At 40.8% G+C, this 17,406-nt stretch overlaps 1 protein-coding gene across 38 annotated transcripts in view; it reads left to right on the forward strand.

The window, feature by feature from the left end:
• Nucleotides 1–17,406, forward strand: part of TCF4 (transcription factor 4) — a 414,402-nt gene that overhangs the window by 121,171 nt on the left and 275,825 nt on the right. For 37 of the 38 annotated variants that reach the window (XR_013540959.1, XR_002301165.3, XR_013540958.1 and 34 more), the window contains 2 exons: nt 3,080–3,141; nt 16,104–16,200. The exons of the other annotated variant lie outside the window; for it this stretch is intronic. Coding sequence is in view for 33 of the 37 variants with exons in the window: in XM_020800309.3 (XP_020655968.1) it covers nt 3,080–3,141; nt 16,104–16,200 (159 nt within the window). In the remaining 4 variants the exon portion in view is untranslated. The remainder of the gene's footprint in view (nt 1–3,079; nt 3,142–16,103; nt 16,201–17,406) is intronic. 38 annotated transcript variants of the gene reach the window in all.

A 17,406-nucleotide genomic window follows, 5' to 3' on the forward strand; every position in this document is an offset into this window, starting at 1 on the left:
CTTCTCCTGGGTGGGTGGTGGGTTTTACAGTGTATCTGTACTGTACTGTATTGCAAAACTCTGATGATTTTTGCAAGGGGGAATTTGGGTCTGTCTGGCTTTGGTTATGGGTTTTTTTTTCATTGGCGAAATTGCAGGAGGGTTTTTGGCTGGGGGTTTCTGTGGATTTGTGTGGGATTTGAATGCCCAAGTTCAAACTTGATTTTAAATTTTTTCCCTGCATACTGCTTCTTGGTTGAGGGGACGTTATGCTTTGTGTGTGTGGAATTCTGCAAGGAAATGGTTGCTGTTCTCTTGTGGCCATGCCTGCCTCTGGGATTTGGATGCCCAAGTTCAAATCTGATTAAAAAACAATTTAACTGCTGCCATGCTGCTTTTGGTGGGGGGGTTATGCTTTGTGTGTGTGGAATTCTGCAAGGAAATGGTTGCTGTTCTCTTGTGGCCATGTCTGCCTCTGGGATTTGGATGCCCAAGTTCAAATCTGATTTTAAAATTTTTGTAACTGCTGCCATGCTGCTTCTTGGTTGGGGGGATCTATGCATCTCAATGGGGCAGAAATTTTTTTACCAAAAATTAACGAAGACTCAGAAACTGTTTTAAATGCTTGGACTCGTTAGTGCAGCTTGTGAAACCTTTGCAAACTTAATCTGGCTTTGTTCTGAGTCTTCGTTAATTTTTGGTGAATTTTTTCTCCCCCATTGAGATGCCTTGAAGCCTACTCAATGCATTTGAATGGTGGATACATTGTTTCACACAACGATGTTTCCTGTGGGGATTTTCGCTTAAGGACGGCAATCTGTTCCAATTGGAACGGATTATCCGGTTTTCAATGCATCTCTATGGGAAATGGTGTTTCACAGAACGTTGGTTTTTTTTTTAACCAATTAACATCGTTGTGCGAGGCACCACTGTATTTGAAATAGATTGACAGTATGTAGTCACTATCAGCTGTTAACTGTGTATGTTAGATGAAATTACTGTACTTCAATACAAATTTGTAAACCTTTACCTTTGCATACTTTGGTATGATATTATTTGTGGATTATGATTAGACCATAGACATCACTAAAGAAATCATTCACTCAAACTTCAAAGTTATTTTTAAAATTAAGCTTTCTCTTGATTGTTTTGCTGGACTGCTGCCTAACTAGAATGTTCACAGAGGATTTTTCCACATTTTCTCACATTTTTTTTGTGAACAGTGAGACAAGCTTACTTCATTGTGCTTCAGTATATCATGAAGCACATAATGAAATGTGTGTTAAATAACTGAGTTGAGGGAATTTTGTTTCTTCTCTTGTGCCTTGACACACCTTAAGAGTTTCCATGATCTAGCTTAGGCATGTGATACACCATCCTTGACTGTCCATTAGGAACACCAAGGAGCATTAGGGGCAGTATTGGAAGCATCCACTCTTGTTTCTTTTCTCAGATGACCAATGTCAGTAAAGTTAGATAATACAATTTCTGATGACAAGTATTTTCTTCCACTTCTGCCATATTTTCCTTTTGTCTCTTTGTATTTTAGGAGAATGTGAAACAAAAGAAATGCATTCTGTTATACTACCTTCTCCAGATAAAATAATCCTGTCAGGTTCATTTTTCTGGTAAAACAACATTTCTGCACCCACTTCCATTTTTGTCAAGGAGAAACATACGGAACAATAATTAAAAATTCATATAACTCTTCTGAGCAAAAAGGTCTTAATAGCAATTTAGCATGTGTAATCAGTTAAGCCTTGCAGCACCTTTGTGAAGTGGTTGTTAACCCCTTCTGCTCCCAAAAAAAGGTGATTTGCTAAGCGTCATAAATCTGGAGCCAAACAGGAAAAGGGAAAGAACACCAGATTGTGAACTTCTTGTTTCATATGGGACTGGGAAGCAGATAAGCGGAGTAGACTTTGTCTAAAAGGGCGGGATAGAAATCTAATAAATAATAATAATAATAATAATCCCCACAAGCAAAGCATAAGTTTTCCTTGATCATGCTATGCTATTCTTCTTTTCCAAACTGGATGGTATATCAAGATTGAGTGAGAGGCGCAAACAGTAGACTCGGTAGGAAAAACATAGTGTACTGAGCTATTTCAGCATCACAGAAGTCAGGATTGATGTGCAGAGGAGCAATGCAGAGAAATTGATGAGGAGGAAGGAGAATCAGAGAGAAAAGCCCCAAAGGGATGGAACAAAAGATCAGATGTGTGAATGTGAGAAAAGGAGGGTCTATAGAATGGCAGACTAGAGAAGAGAGGTATGCCAAGGTTCTGCAGGATTCTTTGCTTGCTATTTGTTTATTTTTTTAATTTCACAACATGGTGACTACATGGCAGGTTCGTGACTGAGCTGAAATTCAAGTTCTTTGAACTTTCATCCAATGTGTCTATTGAGACACCAAAGTAACTCCCACCTGTATTTTTTAAGCTATTCAAGAAATTGAAAATTCACTATTCAAACTTGAAAAGTACATATGTATGATGCCTGATCACCATGTTATCCTACAAAACACCTAATCTGATCTGATTTTTCAAGATAAACAGGATTGGGCCTGATTAGTACTTTAAAAGGGAGACTTGCCAGACAATACCATAGATCTCTAAGAAGGGCTAGGAAGGAATCTGGCTGAAACCCTGTTACAGATGCAACCAGTCAGATTTAACAAGCTAGATGGACCAATAGTCTTTTTCAATCTCAAAACATGTTCGTATGTTCTTAGCAGTTTTCTCTGTTTGCTTTTCTGTTCTTTAAGTTTAATCCTTGAGTTAATGTGTTTTGTGCCAGGATTTGGATTCAACTTTACTCAGTGACTTCCAGACACTTCTTAAAGTCTCCTGAAAGACTGAGTGACTGGAATAATTTTTATGTGCAAACCTCCGGTTCCTGAGGGTCCAGTTCACTTCTGCTGTGAATTTAAATGAGTTAATTTAAGTCGTTGGGTCAGAAGCCACTATCATTGTAGTAGTCTTGTGCCTGGTTCTTAATTAAAGGCAACAGGAGATTAATTTGAAACATTAATTTAAAAGTGCCTTTACAAAAGGAAAGAATTATTGCAATAAAGCCTAAAGAACTTTTTTGTCCCTAGATGTAGAAGACAGAACTAGCTCAGGGTCCTGGGGGAATGGAGGACATCCCAGTCCATCCAGGGTAAGTATATCTAATCTTTTTTTCCTCTCACCAGACTTCCTATATATGCAAATTTAAAATATAAATGTGAGTTTTATAGCTGATTGCATAGGAAAATATATATGTAAATTTGGATACAGAGCAACCTCTTCGCAGAATCCTGATTTTAGATTTGTATGTGATCCCATGGTTGAATTTAACACTTGCTCTATTTTTGATAACAGGTGGCAGCAAAAGGTTGCCTTGCTTGTTTCTATCAGCCTTTGATCCATTACCCCAAATTATCTCTGGCCTAGAAGCTGAGCTTATGGTTTCTGTTGACTTTTCATTTGTTGTAAATGACTTTCCAGATGTTTTTACTTACAGGGGCAAAATACATACTATAGAGTTTGGGCACCATGCATACAAGAGATATGTGAGCTCTATACTTGGCTAAGTTTAGCCAGTATTTTTCTCATTAAGTGTATCTTTAAAAATTGCTAGTAAGCATGAACAGAAGAATATTTACAAGAAGGTATTTTACATTGCAAATAATTTTTAAGTGAAATATATATGTGATTTTTAGACGTCTGTCACAACATCAAGCCAAAATATTTCTATACTTATATCCAAAGGTATTAGTGGAAAAAACAATTTGTGTATTCTGCTGCTTTATGTTCTTATAATATGTAACTCATCCCATATGACAGTTTTTGCTGTAAGCCCTCAATTAATAAACTTCATTTAGTAGCATTTCCTGCTTCTGCTGGAACGAGAAAGGTTGGAGCAGGTTTTAATCTTGTATTAAGATGTTGCGTCTATAGCTAGGAGATACAACTAATTTTTATGAGTTTTACACAATGTGCGTTTTAATTAAAATGTAAGAAGAGCACTGCAGAATTAGCCACCAAGGTCCATCTAGTCTAGTTTTTTGACCAAATAGATGCATTTGGAAAGTCCACAAAGACAAAATATGTAGTATGAAGTTTAGCTATCTTACATACAGAAGGCTTATGAACTCTGTACCTTGGCCAAGTTTAGCTAGCATTTTTTCTCCTTAAGTAAGATAAAAACATGATTGCACACTCACATTAATGTCACTTACCAAAAGATACTGAAAGGCCTACTGTCTCTGATACCATAGGTAATATTGCCTATGACTAGTAGCCAGTGATTATATAATCTTTAATGAATTTATCCATTCCTCTTTTAAGGCCATCCATCCCAGTTGGTTGCTGTCAGTAAATTTTGTGATCATCAAATGACATAAATAGTCAGTCCCACTGTACATCATTTAATATCTTCCATCATTGAAATGCATTTGCCATTTCATTTCTTTTTGCTATTCTTTTGTTTGTTTGGTTGATTGGCTTTAATTTTGCTAAATTTATTTGTTTATTTATTTATTTGATTAATATCCCGCCCATCTGGTCTGGACGACCACTCTGGGCGGCTTCCAATAAAATATTTAAGATAGAACATAAGAATATTGCAAACAGAGTAAGCACATCCCACAATAAAACAAATAAAAAGGAAAGAAAAGAAAAAATTAAATATTGAACGGAGGGAAGGCCTGAACATATAACCATGTTTTTAATTGACTCTTGGAAGTGCCCAGCATAGGGGCCTCATAATCGCCGGAGGAAGGTTACTCCAGAGGCAAGGAGCCACCGCCGAGAAGGCCCAATTTCGAGTCCTTTCCTTCCAGGCCTCCCTCAGTGTTAGGCTCCTCAGCCTCACCTCCTGGCTCGTGCAGGTGATCCAAGTAGATCTAGGTGGGAGTAGGCGTTCCGCCAAGTATCGAGGTCCTAAACTGTTTAGGGCCTTATATGTAAGCATTAACACCTTAAAGTCAACACAAAAATGGATGGACAGCCAATGCAGCCTGGCCAGAGTAGGAGAGATATGTTGGTATTTCCTCACTCCAGTGAGGAATCTGGCCGCTGCATTCTGCACCACCTGAAGTTTCCGCGTCAGCTTCAGAGGCAGCCCCACATAGAGCGCGTTACAGTGGTCTAATCTAGAGATTACGAGCGCATGTACTAAAGTAGTGAGCGCCCCTGTGTCTAAGTAAGGTCGCAGCTGGGCAATCCGCCAAAGATGGAAAAAGGCAGTATGGACTACCGACGCCACCTGTGTTTCCATGGTGAGCATCGGGTCCAGGTGTACCCCCAGGCTGCGGACCCCACTCTTCGCGGCCAGGGCCACCCCCCCAAACATGAGGGAGTTTCCCAAGCCACCATCCACAGGTCCACCCACCCTCAGAACTTCCGTCTTGTCCGGGTTCAGCCTCAGCCCGTTCTCCTGCATCCACTGCTGTACGGCCCCCAGACAGTGCTGGAGGGACAGGACGGCATCACCTGCAGTTGGTGAAAAGGAGATGTAGAGCTGGGTGTCATCAGCATATTGATGACACGATGCTCCACACCCCCTGATGACCCCACCCAACGGCCTCATATAGATGTTAAACAACATTGGGGAGATAGTCGACCCCTGTGGAACCCCACATTTGAGGCTCCACAGGGCCGAGACACTCTCCCCAAGCTGGACTCTCTGAGGACGGTCCTCCAAGAAGGAGCGGAACCAGGCCAGAGCCAGGCTGCCGATACCCAACTCGGAGAGCCTCCCCAGGAGGCTACCGTGGTCAACAGTATCGAAGGCCACCGAGATGTTGAGGAGGACCAACGCAGATATTTTACCTCTGTCAGCCTCCCTCAACAAGTCATCATACAGGGCGACCAATGCCATCTCTGTACCGTGGCGCGGCCTGAAGCCCGACTGAAATGGATCCAGGGCATCCGTTTCATCCAGATGTGCTTGCAGCTGATCATCCACCACCCTCTCAACCACTTTGTTCATGAAAGAAACGTTGGCGACGGGCCTATAATTGCCAATTTCGTCCGCCGCCAAACTAGGTTTCTTTCTTATGGGCCTAATGAGTGTCTCCTTGAGGGCAGAGGGAAACCTGCCCTCAAGGAAAGACCCATTTATTATAGCGGTGGCCCATTCAGTTGTTATCGGCCTGGCTGCTTTGATTAGCCAGGCCGGGCAAGGGTCCAAGGAGGAGGTGGTGGCTCGACAGCGATCAAGCACCCTGGCAATAGAATCGGGTGTGACAGGCTGAAAGGAGTCAAAAATTACTGGGCAAGACGGAGCGCTGGACATCTCTGCTCGACTCACTGTGTTCAAAAAAGCAGAGAGATCCCGACGGATGGCCTCCACTTTAGATTTAAAAAAGGCTGCAAACTGGTCAGGTGAAAAACTAGGGGGAGGCCTGTCACCCAGACCAGTTCTGGATAGGTCGCACACTATGCGGAATAACTCCGCCTGCTGGTTAGACGCTTCGCTTATCCGGTTAGCGAAGTAAGTTCGACAAGCAGCCCTTACCCTAGATAGGTAAAGGTTAGTTGCGACCCTGACAGCTATCCAGTTATAATCCGTCGGGCTCTTCCTCCACCTATGCTCTAGCCTTCTCCTATGTCGCTTCAGCTCTCGAAGCTCCCGGTTGAACCAGGGAACTGGGCGAGCTCAACGACGGAGAGGGCGTTTAGGCGCGATTGTGTTTATAGCCCTGGTTGCAAAGGTGGACCAGTTATCAACCAGAGCATCGACAGGAGCACCAGCCAGGTCAGCCATAACCCCTTTCATGACATCCTGGAATCCAACAGGATCCAGTAGCCTTCGAGGGCGGACCATGGAAATAGGTCCTTGCTCCCCGCGAGGGGGGAGAGCCACTGTGAGGTTACATTTTATCAGGTGGTGATCTGACCATGACAAGGGGACTGACACAAGGTCAGTCACCATCAGACCACACTCGTTCCAACTGGTAGAAAAAACCAGGTCCAGTGTGTGGCCACCCACGTGGGTGGGGCCGTTGACATGTTGAGACATGTTCAAGGAAGCCATGGTTTCCAAACAATAAACACAGCAGCTTCTCTCTCAGAACCTGGAAATAATATGTTAAAATTAACACATTTTTGTTATTTTACTGCTTTTCCCATCAAACAGAGGAAAAGCTATGATTTTAAAATAATGGTTGAAAAGCCGCATTACCACATTTTCTATGTGTTAAAATCGTGATTTAGGCTTTCTCTCTGTGTTCACATTCCTGTTCTCTAGAAAGAAGGCACCGATATATCTCCCAATAAGGACTAACTCTATACAAGCAACTCTTAATCCTGGCACATTGAACATTTCTGGGCTAGAACTTCCAGATGCTCTAGCTGAATTCTGAAGGCTATTGCCCAAGACTATTGGGGGTCTCTTATCTGGGAACCACTCACTTACATCGGTCCAAAGGTTCATCACATCCAAATGCACTTGTTAAGCATAACTCTGTAGAAATTTTGTCTCAAACTACAATCTTAACAAAAGCTAGTTATCTGCCTCCAACCCTACTCTCCTGTATGTTAACAATTACCACTTTGTTCCTTCCACTAACTAAAAACGATTGGTTTCTTATTTTCCATGGTTGATGTAGTTTGAAAAATGCTCTTCCAGGCTGCATTTGTAACAAAACCATCAAGTGGAAGGAAAAGTTGAGATGATTTGATTGCTCAACTTTCTGTGAAAGTGAGGGATATGATAGGAATTGTAACCTGTGTAGCTTGCAGAAGAGTAAGGCCTGGAGAATAATAATAACATTATAATACTATGTTTTCTAGCAAAGCATCTATAATGTTGCGTTAAACAAGTAGGTTGAAAATGGTCAGAGAAATTGATTCTATATACAGATAGTGAGGTTGGATGTGCATGAGTATCTCTTTGTGAATGGTGAGATGAGATTTTGTGTTACAAAACATATCCTATCCCACTATTATAGTTTTCCACAGATGTTGGAATCACCATGCATGGTAGATTAACATAATTCCAAAGTGACAAAAAGAGCATGGTGAAAAAAGCCAATAGCCAACACAGTACTCGAACTGAATGGTGACATGTCATTCTCTGTACCCCCCCCCCCCCCGTTTATTAGGAGTGTGCCATTTTGGTCTCCAACTACCAGGTTGCTCCAGGAATTCCGTGCGCCCCCAGAGAATTCCAGCCCACAGAACCGCATCTGTCATGGTACTTTCTGGAAGTTGTAATCTCACTGCCCTTTACGGGGTTAATAAGGGCCACCTCCCAAAGAACTACAGTTACCAGGAGGCACAGCAGCAGTTTCCATTTTGTATGTTAACAATAGCCATGAAGCCTCCAAGGAAGGATTTGGTCCTGAGAAATGAAATGTAGATGCCCGTAGATGTGATTTTGTGGGCTGGGAATCTGAGAATTCTCCTTGAGAAATTCTTGGTGGATTCGGGAGTTGGAGTCCCAGAAACATGGCACATTCCTACTGGTTATTTTAAAACTGTCAATACAATGTTAATTCAAAAACTTGAAGATGCTCAGATTTAGATGTTTACAACAAATTACTCTCCCCATTTGTAACGTTTAACGTTAATTTTCAGACCTAATATTCCAAGCTGTGCTACTTCCAGATGATTCATGTACATGGTAAAAAAGATTGGTCCTAATACTGATACTTAGGGCTTCACTATTTAAATCTCTGTTGTCTGTTACAGTGGACCCTTGACATACAGACGGCTTGACTTACAGACTTTTTGAGTTACAGACTTCTCTGGCCGCAAAATTTAGGTTTGACTTGCAGACTGAGATTTGACTTACAGACCAGAGAAAAACCAAAATGGAACAAAAACGGCCTGTTACGGGATTAATCGGTTTTCAATGCACTGTAGGTCAATTGAGACTTGATTTACAGACTTTTTGACTTGAGAACCGCCTTCCAATACGGATTAAGTTCTCAAGTCAAGACCCCACTGAAATTCTTACCAATGAGCAGTCAGTAAGAGGACCTCTCTTCTTTTCTGAGGACTGCTAAATTTACTTAGAAGTCTCCGATGAGGGACTTTGATGAGCCATTTGAAAATACAGTGGTGCCTCGCTTAGCGAGGTTAATCCATTCTGGAATAACCCTCGCTCAGCGAATCCATCGTTAAGTGAAACAAAAAAGTCCATAGGAACGTATTAAAACTGATTTAATACATTCCTATGGACTTAAAACTCATCGTTCTGCGAGTTTTCTCCATTGCGGTGGCCATTTTGGATGCCTCATTAGCGAGGCAAAACAGCGGTCGCCATTTTGTTTTAGCGGCGGCCATTTTGGAACCGCCGATCAGCTGTTCGCTATGCTTTGATCGCGTCCGCGCGATCATCGCATAGCGAAAAAAGCCCATAGGGGCCATCGCTGAGCGAACGCTACAGCGATGGCCCGGGACCCATCGTTGTGTGGTTTCATCGCATAGCGAAGCGTTCGCTATGCGAGGCACCACTGTAATATAATCTGTCCTGCGTGAAAATTGACAATTGTGTTTGAAGGGACAGGAGTACTCAAGAACTAGTAGGTCTGTTTATCCCCTATATCCTGGCCCTGACCTACTTGAGTTAGGAAGAGGTTGGTTTGCTTGCCAGACCTTCTTTGGGCTTCTGAAATACCTTTTAAAGATGTATATGTGTGTATATTCTAATCATTCTTCATTTAGTTATGTTGATTGCAAGTGCCTACACCTATTTTTTATTTAGTACATAGTTGAGAACTGTGTTGTCATTGTAACTAAATTTATTGTATCTATTTTAGTCAAAAACCAAATTTAAGTTTTATTTATGCATGCGAGTACTTTTTAAAAATCCTTGATGCACACGATTTTAATCAGAATAACTGGTTGTGGTTATGGAAGAATTTTTTAAAAAAAGATATCCAAGTCTTCAAATTAAGGGTATTTTAAAGATTTAGAGATATCTGTGTTTGCTTAAGAATATGCACCTAAATGTAATCTGGAAAAGCATAGTAAGAAATTCTATTTGCCAGTGGCAAGCCAAATTTGACATTCAAGTGTGTTATATAGATCAGAGGTCCACAGCCTCCGGTCCACAGCCCGGTGCCGGTCCATGGCCTTAGCCAGACTGGGCTGCAGAGACAGATCTCCCCCCTGTATGCACCCCCCTGCACAGCCCCTTTGCACATGCGTGTGCACGCACCCACAAGTGCACTCCCCACCCCCTTTGTACATTCACACAAGTGCCCCAGAGCCCCGCACCACCCTTCATGCACCCGAGCGCCTGCACAAACACCCGGCCGCTCCTTCACGCATGCACACGAGCACATGCCTGCCCCTCATGAGTGAGCACCTGCTCCTTCATGCATGTGCTTGAGAGCACATCCACTCCTTCATGCATGCACACAAGCACGGGGTGTGCCCTGCCTTCCCCAACCAGTCCATGGAGGTTAAAAATGTTGGGGACCACTGATATAGATTACCTGAAGCTACCTATCCTGCATATCATTCAGCGGTGCCTCAACTTATAAACTTAATTGGTTCCAGAACTCCGGTTGTAACTCGAAATGGTCGTAAGTCAAAGCACCATTTCCCATAGGGGGGAGAAAAGCAAGCAAAAAAAAAAAGAAGGGAAAAAAAGGAAAGCAGAAAGTAAACTGCAAGACCCATCAGAAATGCAAATCAAGCAAAACAGAAAGCAAAGAAACCATGTAAGATCCATTGGAAATGCAAAAAAAGCAAAGCAGAAAGCAAAGAAACCGTGCAAGACCTATCGGAAATGCAAAATAATCAAAGCGAAAAGCAAACAAACTGTGCAATACCCTTCGGAAATGCAAAACAAAGAGCAAACAAACCCTGCAAATCCATCGGAAATGGGGGGGAAAACACCAAAAAACAAACCCTGCAAGACCCATCACAGCATAGAAACATAATGCCACCACCCAGCCCAAAACCGCACTGCAAGGCCCACCTAGAACAGTTTTTAAAAAGCAGAAAGCAGTACCTTACCTTGCCAGGCAGTCCAAAGCCTCCTCTGATCGCACTCACTCTAACCGTTGGGTCGAAAGAATTACAAAGAAGCAGCCTTTTCGCCACCAACTGTTAGCAATTTGAATTCCCTGCCTTTTTCCCCTGCCCTTTTTTGTAACTGGAAGCTCCGGCTGCAAGTCGAAGCAAAATTTTGTGGCTGGAGCTGGTCGTAACTCAAAATGGCCGTATGCTGGGATGTTCATAAGTTGAGGCACCACTGTATTACTATGCTCACACATTCATCCCTGTTGCAATAGACTCAAAAAATTTATCTAATTTGCATCAACGTTTCTAGTTGTGGCAGTTGGAGGAAATTAGGACTCCATCTATCCCTGACAACAAAAATCTATCACCTTCATTTAATTTGATATAATTACTTCTGCCTTTTAATAATTTTGTTTTGCAATATACAGTGGGGTCTTGACTTAGGAACAGTTCTACATATGAACTTTTCGACTTACGAACCCGCCTGATAGGAAATTACATACTCAACATACGAACTTCCCTCGAGTTATGAACAGGAAAAAAGTGCCCCCCCTCCCCTTAGAGGCTTCTGGAGGGAAAAAAAAGGTCAGAAACTTAAACATAAATAAAAGAAAGTCACTTGCCAGGCCTTGGTAGCCCCCAAACTGCAGGAAAAAGAGCAGCAAACAGATAAAAGCTGACACCCAGAAGGGAGCCTGGCAGCCATTTTGTGCTTTTCTCTGCTCCTTCCCCCTCCTCTCCCCGCCTAACAGCTGATCGGCTGGCTCTGAAGAGGCTTGGGGAGGCTTGCTCAGCACCTAAAAAGCCTGCGTATGTGTCTTTGTGCTGATAAAATCAGCACAACATGCTTTAAAACATGCTTTAAAATTGGCTTTGTTGAAAAAAAAGATTTCAAAAGTGCTTTTAAAACTGTTCCCTGCCTCCCCCCTCCTTTCCTGAACTTTTCTTGACCTAAGAAAAAAGGAAAAAATATCCCCCTCTAGTGGCAGAAGGCGGAATAGTAGCTTCCCATTAGTTTCCCATTAGTTTCTTTGGACAGAAAAGAGCAGATACGGATTAAATGGTTTTCAATGCATTCCTATGGGAAATGCAGATTGGACATACAAACTTTTCGACCTACGGACCACCTTCTAATACGGATTAAGTTCGTAAGTCGAGATCCCACTGTATGCAAAGCTTGTACAAAGCAAAAGAACGCCCTGAAGTCTTTAAGATCTAAACCAGTGTCATAGTATACAGTCTGACCTTCATTCACTGTGCAGCATTTGGCCTGTAGCCAGTGTTATTACAGTCAGCTTCATTTCCATTAGGCCTATAGTAAGACCAAATGGCCCACCAGCTCAGCATAGTCTGTGTGACAGATTCAAATTCAAAGCTATGGAATGCAGATCTTTCTCATTAGTATTATCTGAGACATCAGGGCCAACTTGAGGTCTCATATATTAGAAGGTGCAATAAGAGACACTGCATGCCCATTTTTATTTCATAATTTGAATCTTTGTGATTTTCAGAGATTTGAATGAATGTAAAATTCACATGGTACATGGTAACTTTACATTATTTTTGTTCAACATAGTTTCATAGTCGTAGTTGTAGAAGTAGTAATATCATATTCTGCATTTTTCAGAAAAACAAAAGCAGCATTCCAGGTGGTTAAAAATAGTAACACTGAAATAAAAGCAAATACAGTTACAAAGTAAAACGGGGGGGGGGGGGGGACACAGTTAAAATATGTCCGTGAAAAGGGAAAACATACCAACCCCTTCCAGCAGCTGTCCAGCTTAAATGCCTTTGCCTGTCTGAATAAAAAAGGTCTGTGCCTACAAGTGGAAGGACATAAAAGGCACCTCTTTGGAGAGTGGAAAGCATTGCAGGTGCATTTGAGCACCCCCTGGGCAACAATGTACAGCCAGCCAATCCAGAATCATGGCACTGCAGACTTGTTGATGATCAAAATGATCCAATGGTCCATTTAGAACTACAAATTACATTTTGTGGTTCCTGAAATACCCACAACAACCAACATTTTAATTTGTTTTCAGTTTTTGCCTATACTTCATGGGTGTCCATAATTTTAAATTGTGCGATGCTATGAAAGAAAAGACAGACAGACAGACAGACAGACAGACAGACAGACAGACAGACAGACAGAAAGAAAGAAAGAAAGAAAGAAAGAAAGAAAGAAAGAAAGAAAGAAAGAAAGAAAGAAAGAAAGAAAGAAAGAAAGAAAGAAAGAAAGAAAGAAAAGAAAATGAAAGGGTCTCTATAGGAGCTATAGGATCTCTGTAAGGGTGTTCCACAAAGTATGAGTGACTTGCAAACTGGGAAAAATCTAGGTAGTGTTTTTTACATAGAAGGTTTCAAAACATTTTTCAAAGTCAACCTCTGATAGAATACATCAGAGTAATCTGGGTGAGATGGGATATAAGGCACGTGTCGCTAATGCCAATTTGAAACAATGTGTTGGTGAGACATTTTAGTGCCTATATTTTGAGCTCCTGAAAGAGTATCAAAAGTGGCCCCCAACTTATTTGGATAGTTTTTTTCACCATGTTCCTGAGGCCTCGAAGTAGTTTTGTGAACTTGCCCTGTCTTTTCTGCGGTAAAATGTTTTGCAAGAAAGAGGATGAAGTCTGAGATGGACTTCCTCACATGCCAGATATCACAGTGGTTTAAGTATCTGGCTGCAGAGCCATAGGACAGAAGTTTTATTTCCCACTGTGCCTTCTTGGCAGGGGTTGGACTCAGTGATCCCATAGGGTCTCTTCCAGCTCTGCAGTTCTAAGATTATTATTATTATTATTATACATCATTGGACCTTAAGATGACATTGAGGAGGAAACACATGCCTTTTTCTGAGATTTGAGATGAGTGTTTACTTGAGTTGGACATAGGAAAGTAAGTTCTCTGGCAGCAGCAATATCAGCTTGCAATTGTGTCTTTTAGGGGAAAAATGTCCAGGATGGGACATGATGTATCCAGGTGATGGTATCTTTCAAACATTTTTAAAAAGTATAAAGCTAGGATTAGAAGCCTATGTGACCCATAATGCTGAAGCCAAACTCCAATAAAATAATAAATACAAATGCTGTGTTTCTCTCTCTAACAAATTCAGATTAAAGGACTGGCTTTTACTGTAGTGACATGCTATTAAAATATGTGTAATAAATTTATTCTAACTAAAATTGATCAGAATGAGACAGTAACAGACAAAACAACAAAGAAAAGTTAAGCGTACCTGGAGCATGCTTTGCTTACTGTAATAATCTTGATGCAACATTTCTCATTACAATAATTGCAACAGAATAAAATTTCATCTCTTTGACCACGGGAAAAAGCACTGAGTTTTTATTTATGTTGTATGGTTAATGTTTTCAGTAACCTTTTGAGTGTAGCAGAATAGTCCAGAAGCCCGGATTTCCTGCTCTGTACTGAGCCTAACACATTTGTGGCTCTATTGTTATAGCTGCTATAGAAAAAGAGACTTTGGGATAAACTATGACAGGGTGGAGAAGAAGTTGCTTTTGTTTTGATGGGACAAGGGGGTCAACAAAAATGATTGACAGAAATCATAAGCAACCAATGTTAGAAGTCTGTTGGAGACAAGTGGATATAATTGGAAAATGTTAGAGAGAATAAGGGATAAACAGTTCGGAGATGAGGCAACAAAAGGGGGGAGACTTCAGCCCAATTGTTTCCAAGCTTGGGGCCCCACATATTTTTGGAAAACAACTCTCAGAAATACTATGATTTCTACAACTTGTGAGAGTTTTTGTTCTTCGTTAAAACAAGTCTTCCATTGAAATTAAGTAGAGAATCTACATGGACATGTTTTATTAATGCAGCTTCTCTATTTGTGCTAGAAGCCCTTTTTTTCACATTGTGGCTTGTGTGGGGAGGCTAGAGAAACAGAACAACCTCCTAGTCTTCAAACCATGACTTTTGCATTATAAAAGCAGCAATGGGAAGTGAGGGGAGAAAGCTCGGTCTTGTCATGTGTCTTGTCTTTTATAAAGACTGGATAGGACTTTTGGGTTAGCATGGAAGATATAAGAGAAAAAAAATGTTGGTTAAGACAGATTAGAGTGCAGACTGTTCAGCTGAGGTTAAGCTTTCAAAAGAGATCCTGGCTTGTCATCCAAAGCCCAGAAGATTTATGGCACAGCTCTGAAAAGAGGGAACTTTTACAAGTGGTTGCTGAAACAGAACTATCCTATGAGCCAACTGAAGAGATAGAGACTTAGGAAGACTGCTGTTCCTAGTTGCAAGGGACTGGCTGGAATAGAATTAAGGAAAATCTGGACTACGGAAAAGCTATAAGGAGCTTATTTGATTATAGGAGATCCTTCCTTTTTAGGACCCGTAACCAAGGAGACTTAATCTATGTGCATTTAATCAGTCTTTACCTATATTTCACAAATAATACAATTCTTGCCTAAATAAATAGTTTTGTCTGCCTTGCATCTAGCAGTATCAAGTCCCAAAGCCTGTCATGGGAACCAGGCTACTTGATTTCTAAAAAGTAGAAAACGTTGATTTTTGGTGGCAGAAATTAATATTGTTATAGCATGGACTGCTTTGTAGCAGAGAGTTCTGTAGACTCACATCTTAGTATTTTAAGAAAAGAATAAAAATGGAATAAGCCATGGTGTATATTCTCGACATTTGGTTGAATAATCCAATCCACTTCACAAGCTGATTTGAAAATGAAAAATATTTTACTGTCTAGTGCTCCACTTATTTAATGGGGTACTAGAATTAACAACATATTAATTTATGGCTGAAACAATGCCCAAATCTTGGTGGGTATTTTTGTGTTCCCAAGCGGAATCACAGAATTTGCTGCAGCTGATGGCAGCTGATTCTGAAATAGCTGAGTTTATAATGATGCATGAGACTGGCTGCACCTTGGCAATCAGCAGTGACAACATTCTCTTGCACAAATATGTATCGAGTCTATTCTGGCCAATAAGCATCTGCAAATACTATCAATTTCACTTGGAAAGTGCCTTTTTAGTCCATATTGTGACTAAAAAGGCACTTTCCAAGCGAAATTGATAGTATTTGCAGATGCTTATCATCATATTGTGTGAAATATCTGTAAATGACTGGGGTAGGTTTTATATTTAAACAATGTTTCTAATTTATTAACAGAACTATGGAGATGGGACTCCTTATGAACATATGACAAACAGGGACCTTGGATCACACGACAATCTATCTCCTCCTTTTGTGAATTCCAGAATACAAAGTAAGCAGTATTAACATTTCTACTCTGGCTGTGTGTCATTACAAATGGCTGTATTGTCTCACTTTAAATGGAAAGAAAACATTACCATCCTTCCCCCTTGGGCTTTTAAAGTCTCTTCTGAAAATCTATATTTTATTGTGAAAGTTACTGAATGCCTATTCTAGAGCATCAATTTTAAAATAAACCTTAAGCAAGTGACTCTGGGACACTGAAAAATGAATCAATCACAAAATCAATTGTTTCAGTTGATAGGAGGTTAACTACCTGTGATCTGCAATTGATGTTGTTGTTTTTTAACGTGTGACTTTTCCTGTAGGAAATTGTTCTGCATTAAGGCTGACCATATCTTCAATATGCTCCATTTCTGACAGTCTGCAGTATTTTTGGCAACTCTGTGCCCTCACAGCTGGCTAATGCTTAATCACTATCATTCTGACTTGCTGTGATGTTTCTGCAGCAACAGTATTGTCTGTGGGAAGAAAGTTTTTAATTGTTTGAAAGTGCAGATAGGAACTTTTCTTTAATCACATTTGATAAATGAGTTTGGTTAAGATAAATATGTGATGTTAAAATATTAGTAATCGTCTTTGCTGGCCAAGATCATACCCTTCTCCTTGCACTTGTTGATGAACTGCCTGAGATGTCTTGATTTCAAACATCTGAAACTGAGCCAAAAAACCCCCCAAAGAATTGTAACTGTGATATATCACTGTGGGACCAATGTATTCTCCCCAAATATTCCTTGTCTTTTACTATTAGGAAATAGTTGTGAGTCAGATAACATATGGGACAGTGTTGAAGCTTGCAGTAATCTGTGTAGAGTCACATACATGCAACATAGTTACACCATTTTCATGGTACTAGCTTGAGCCAACAAAAGCACGAAAATTTTGAACCTCCTTTCTTAACTCACTATTAACCTTGGCTGAATGCAGGGCAAATGCAATCTTTTTATGTATCCATCGCCTTCTGTGAAACCCACTGTGCTAAGTGATGCTTTCAGCTTTGACCTTTTCATTTGAGTTTTTGCAACTTAAAAGTTTATTTTTTTATCCTTATTTTATTTTGGCTCCTCTTAACAAAGAACACTTTCACCTGAAAATAATTTTGCCATGAAAATTGTGCTTTCTTTGTAAGACAACATGTTTGCTTTCCAAGAGGTGGGGAGACATTTACAAGCACATTTTGAAGCATCAAGCACACACA

The sequence above is a fragment of the Pogona vitticeps genome, chromosome 2 (genome assembly GCF_051106095.1).
Source record: "Pogona vitticeps strain Pit_001003342236 chromosome 2, PviZW2.1, whole genome shotgun sequence".
In the NCBI taxonomy this organism is placed as follows: Eukaryota; Metazoa; Chordata; class Lepidosauria; order Squamata; family Agamidae; genus Pogona; species Pogona vitticeps.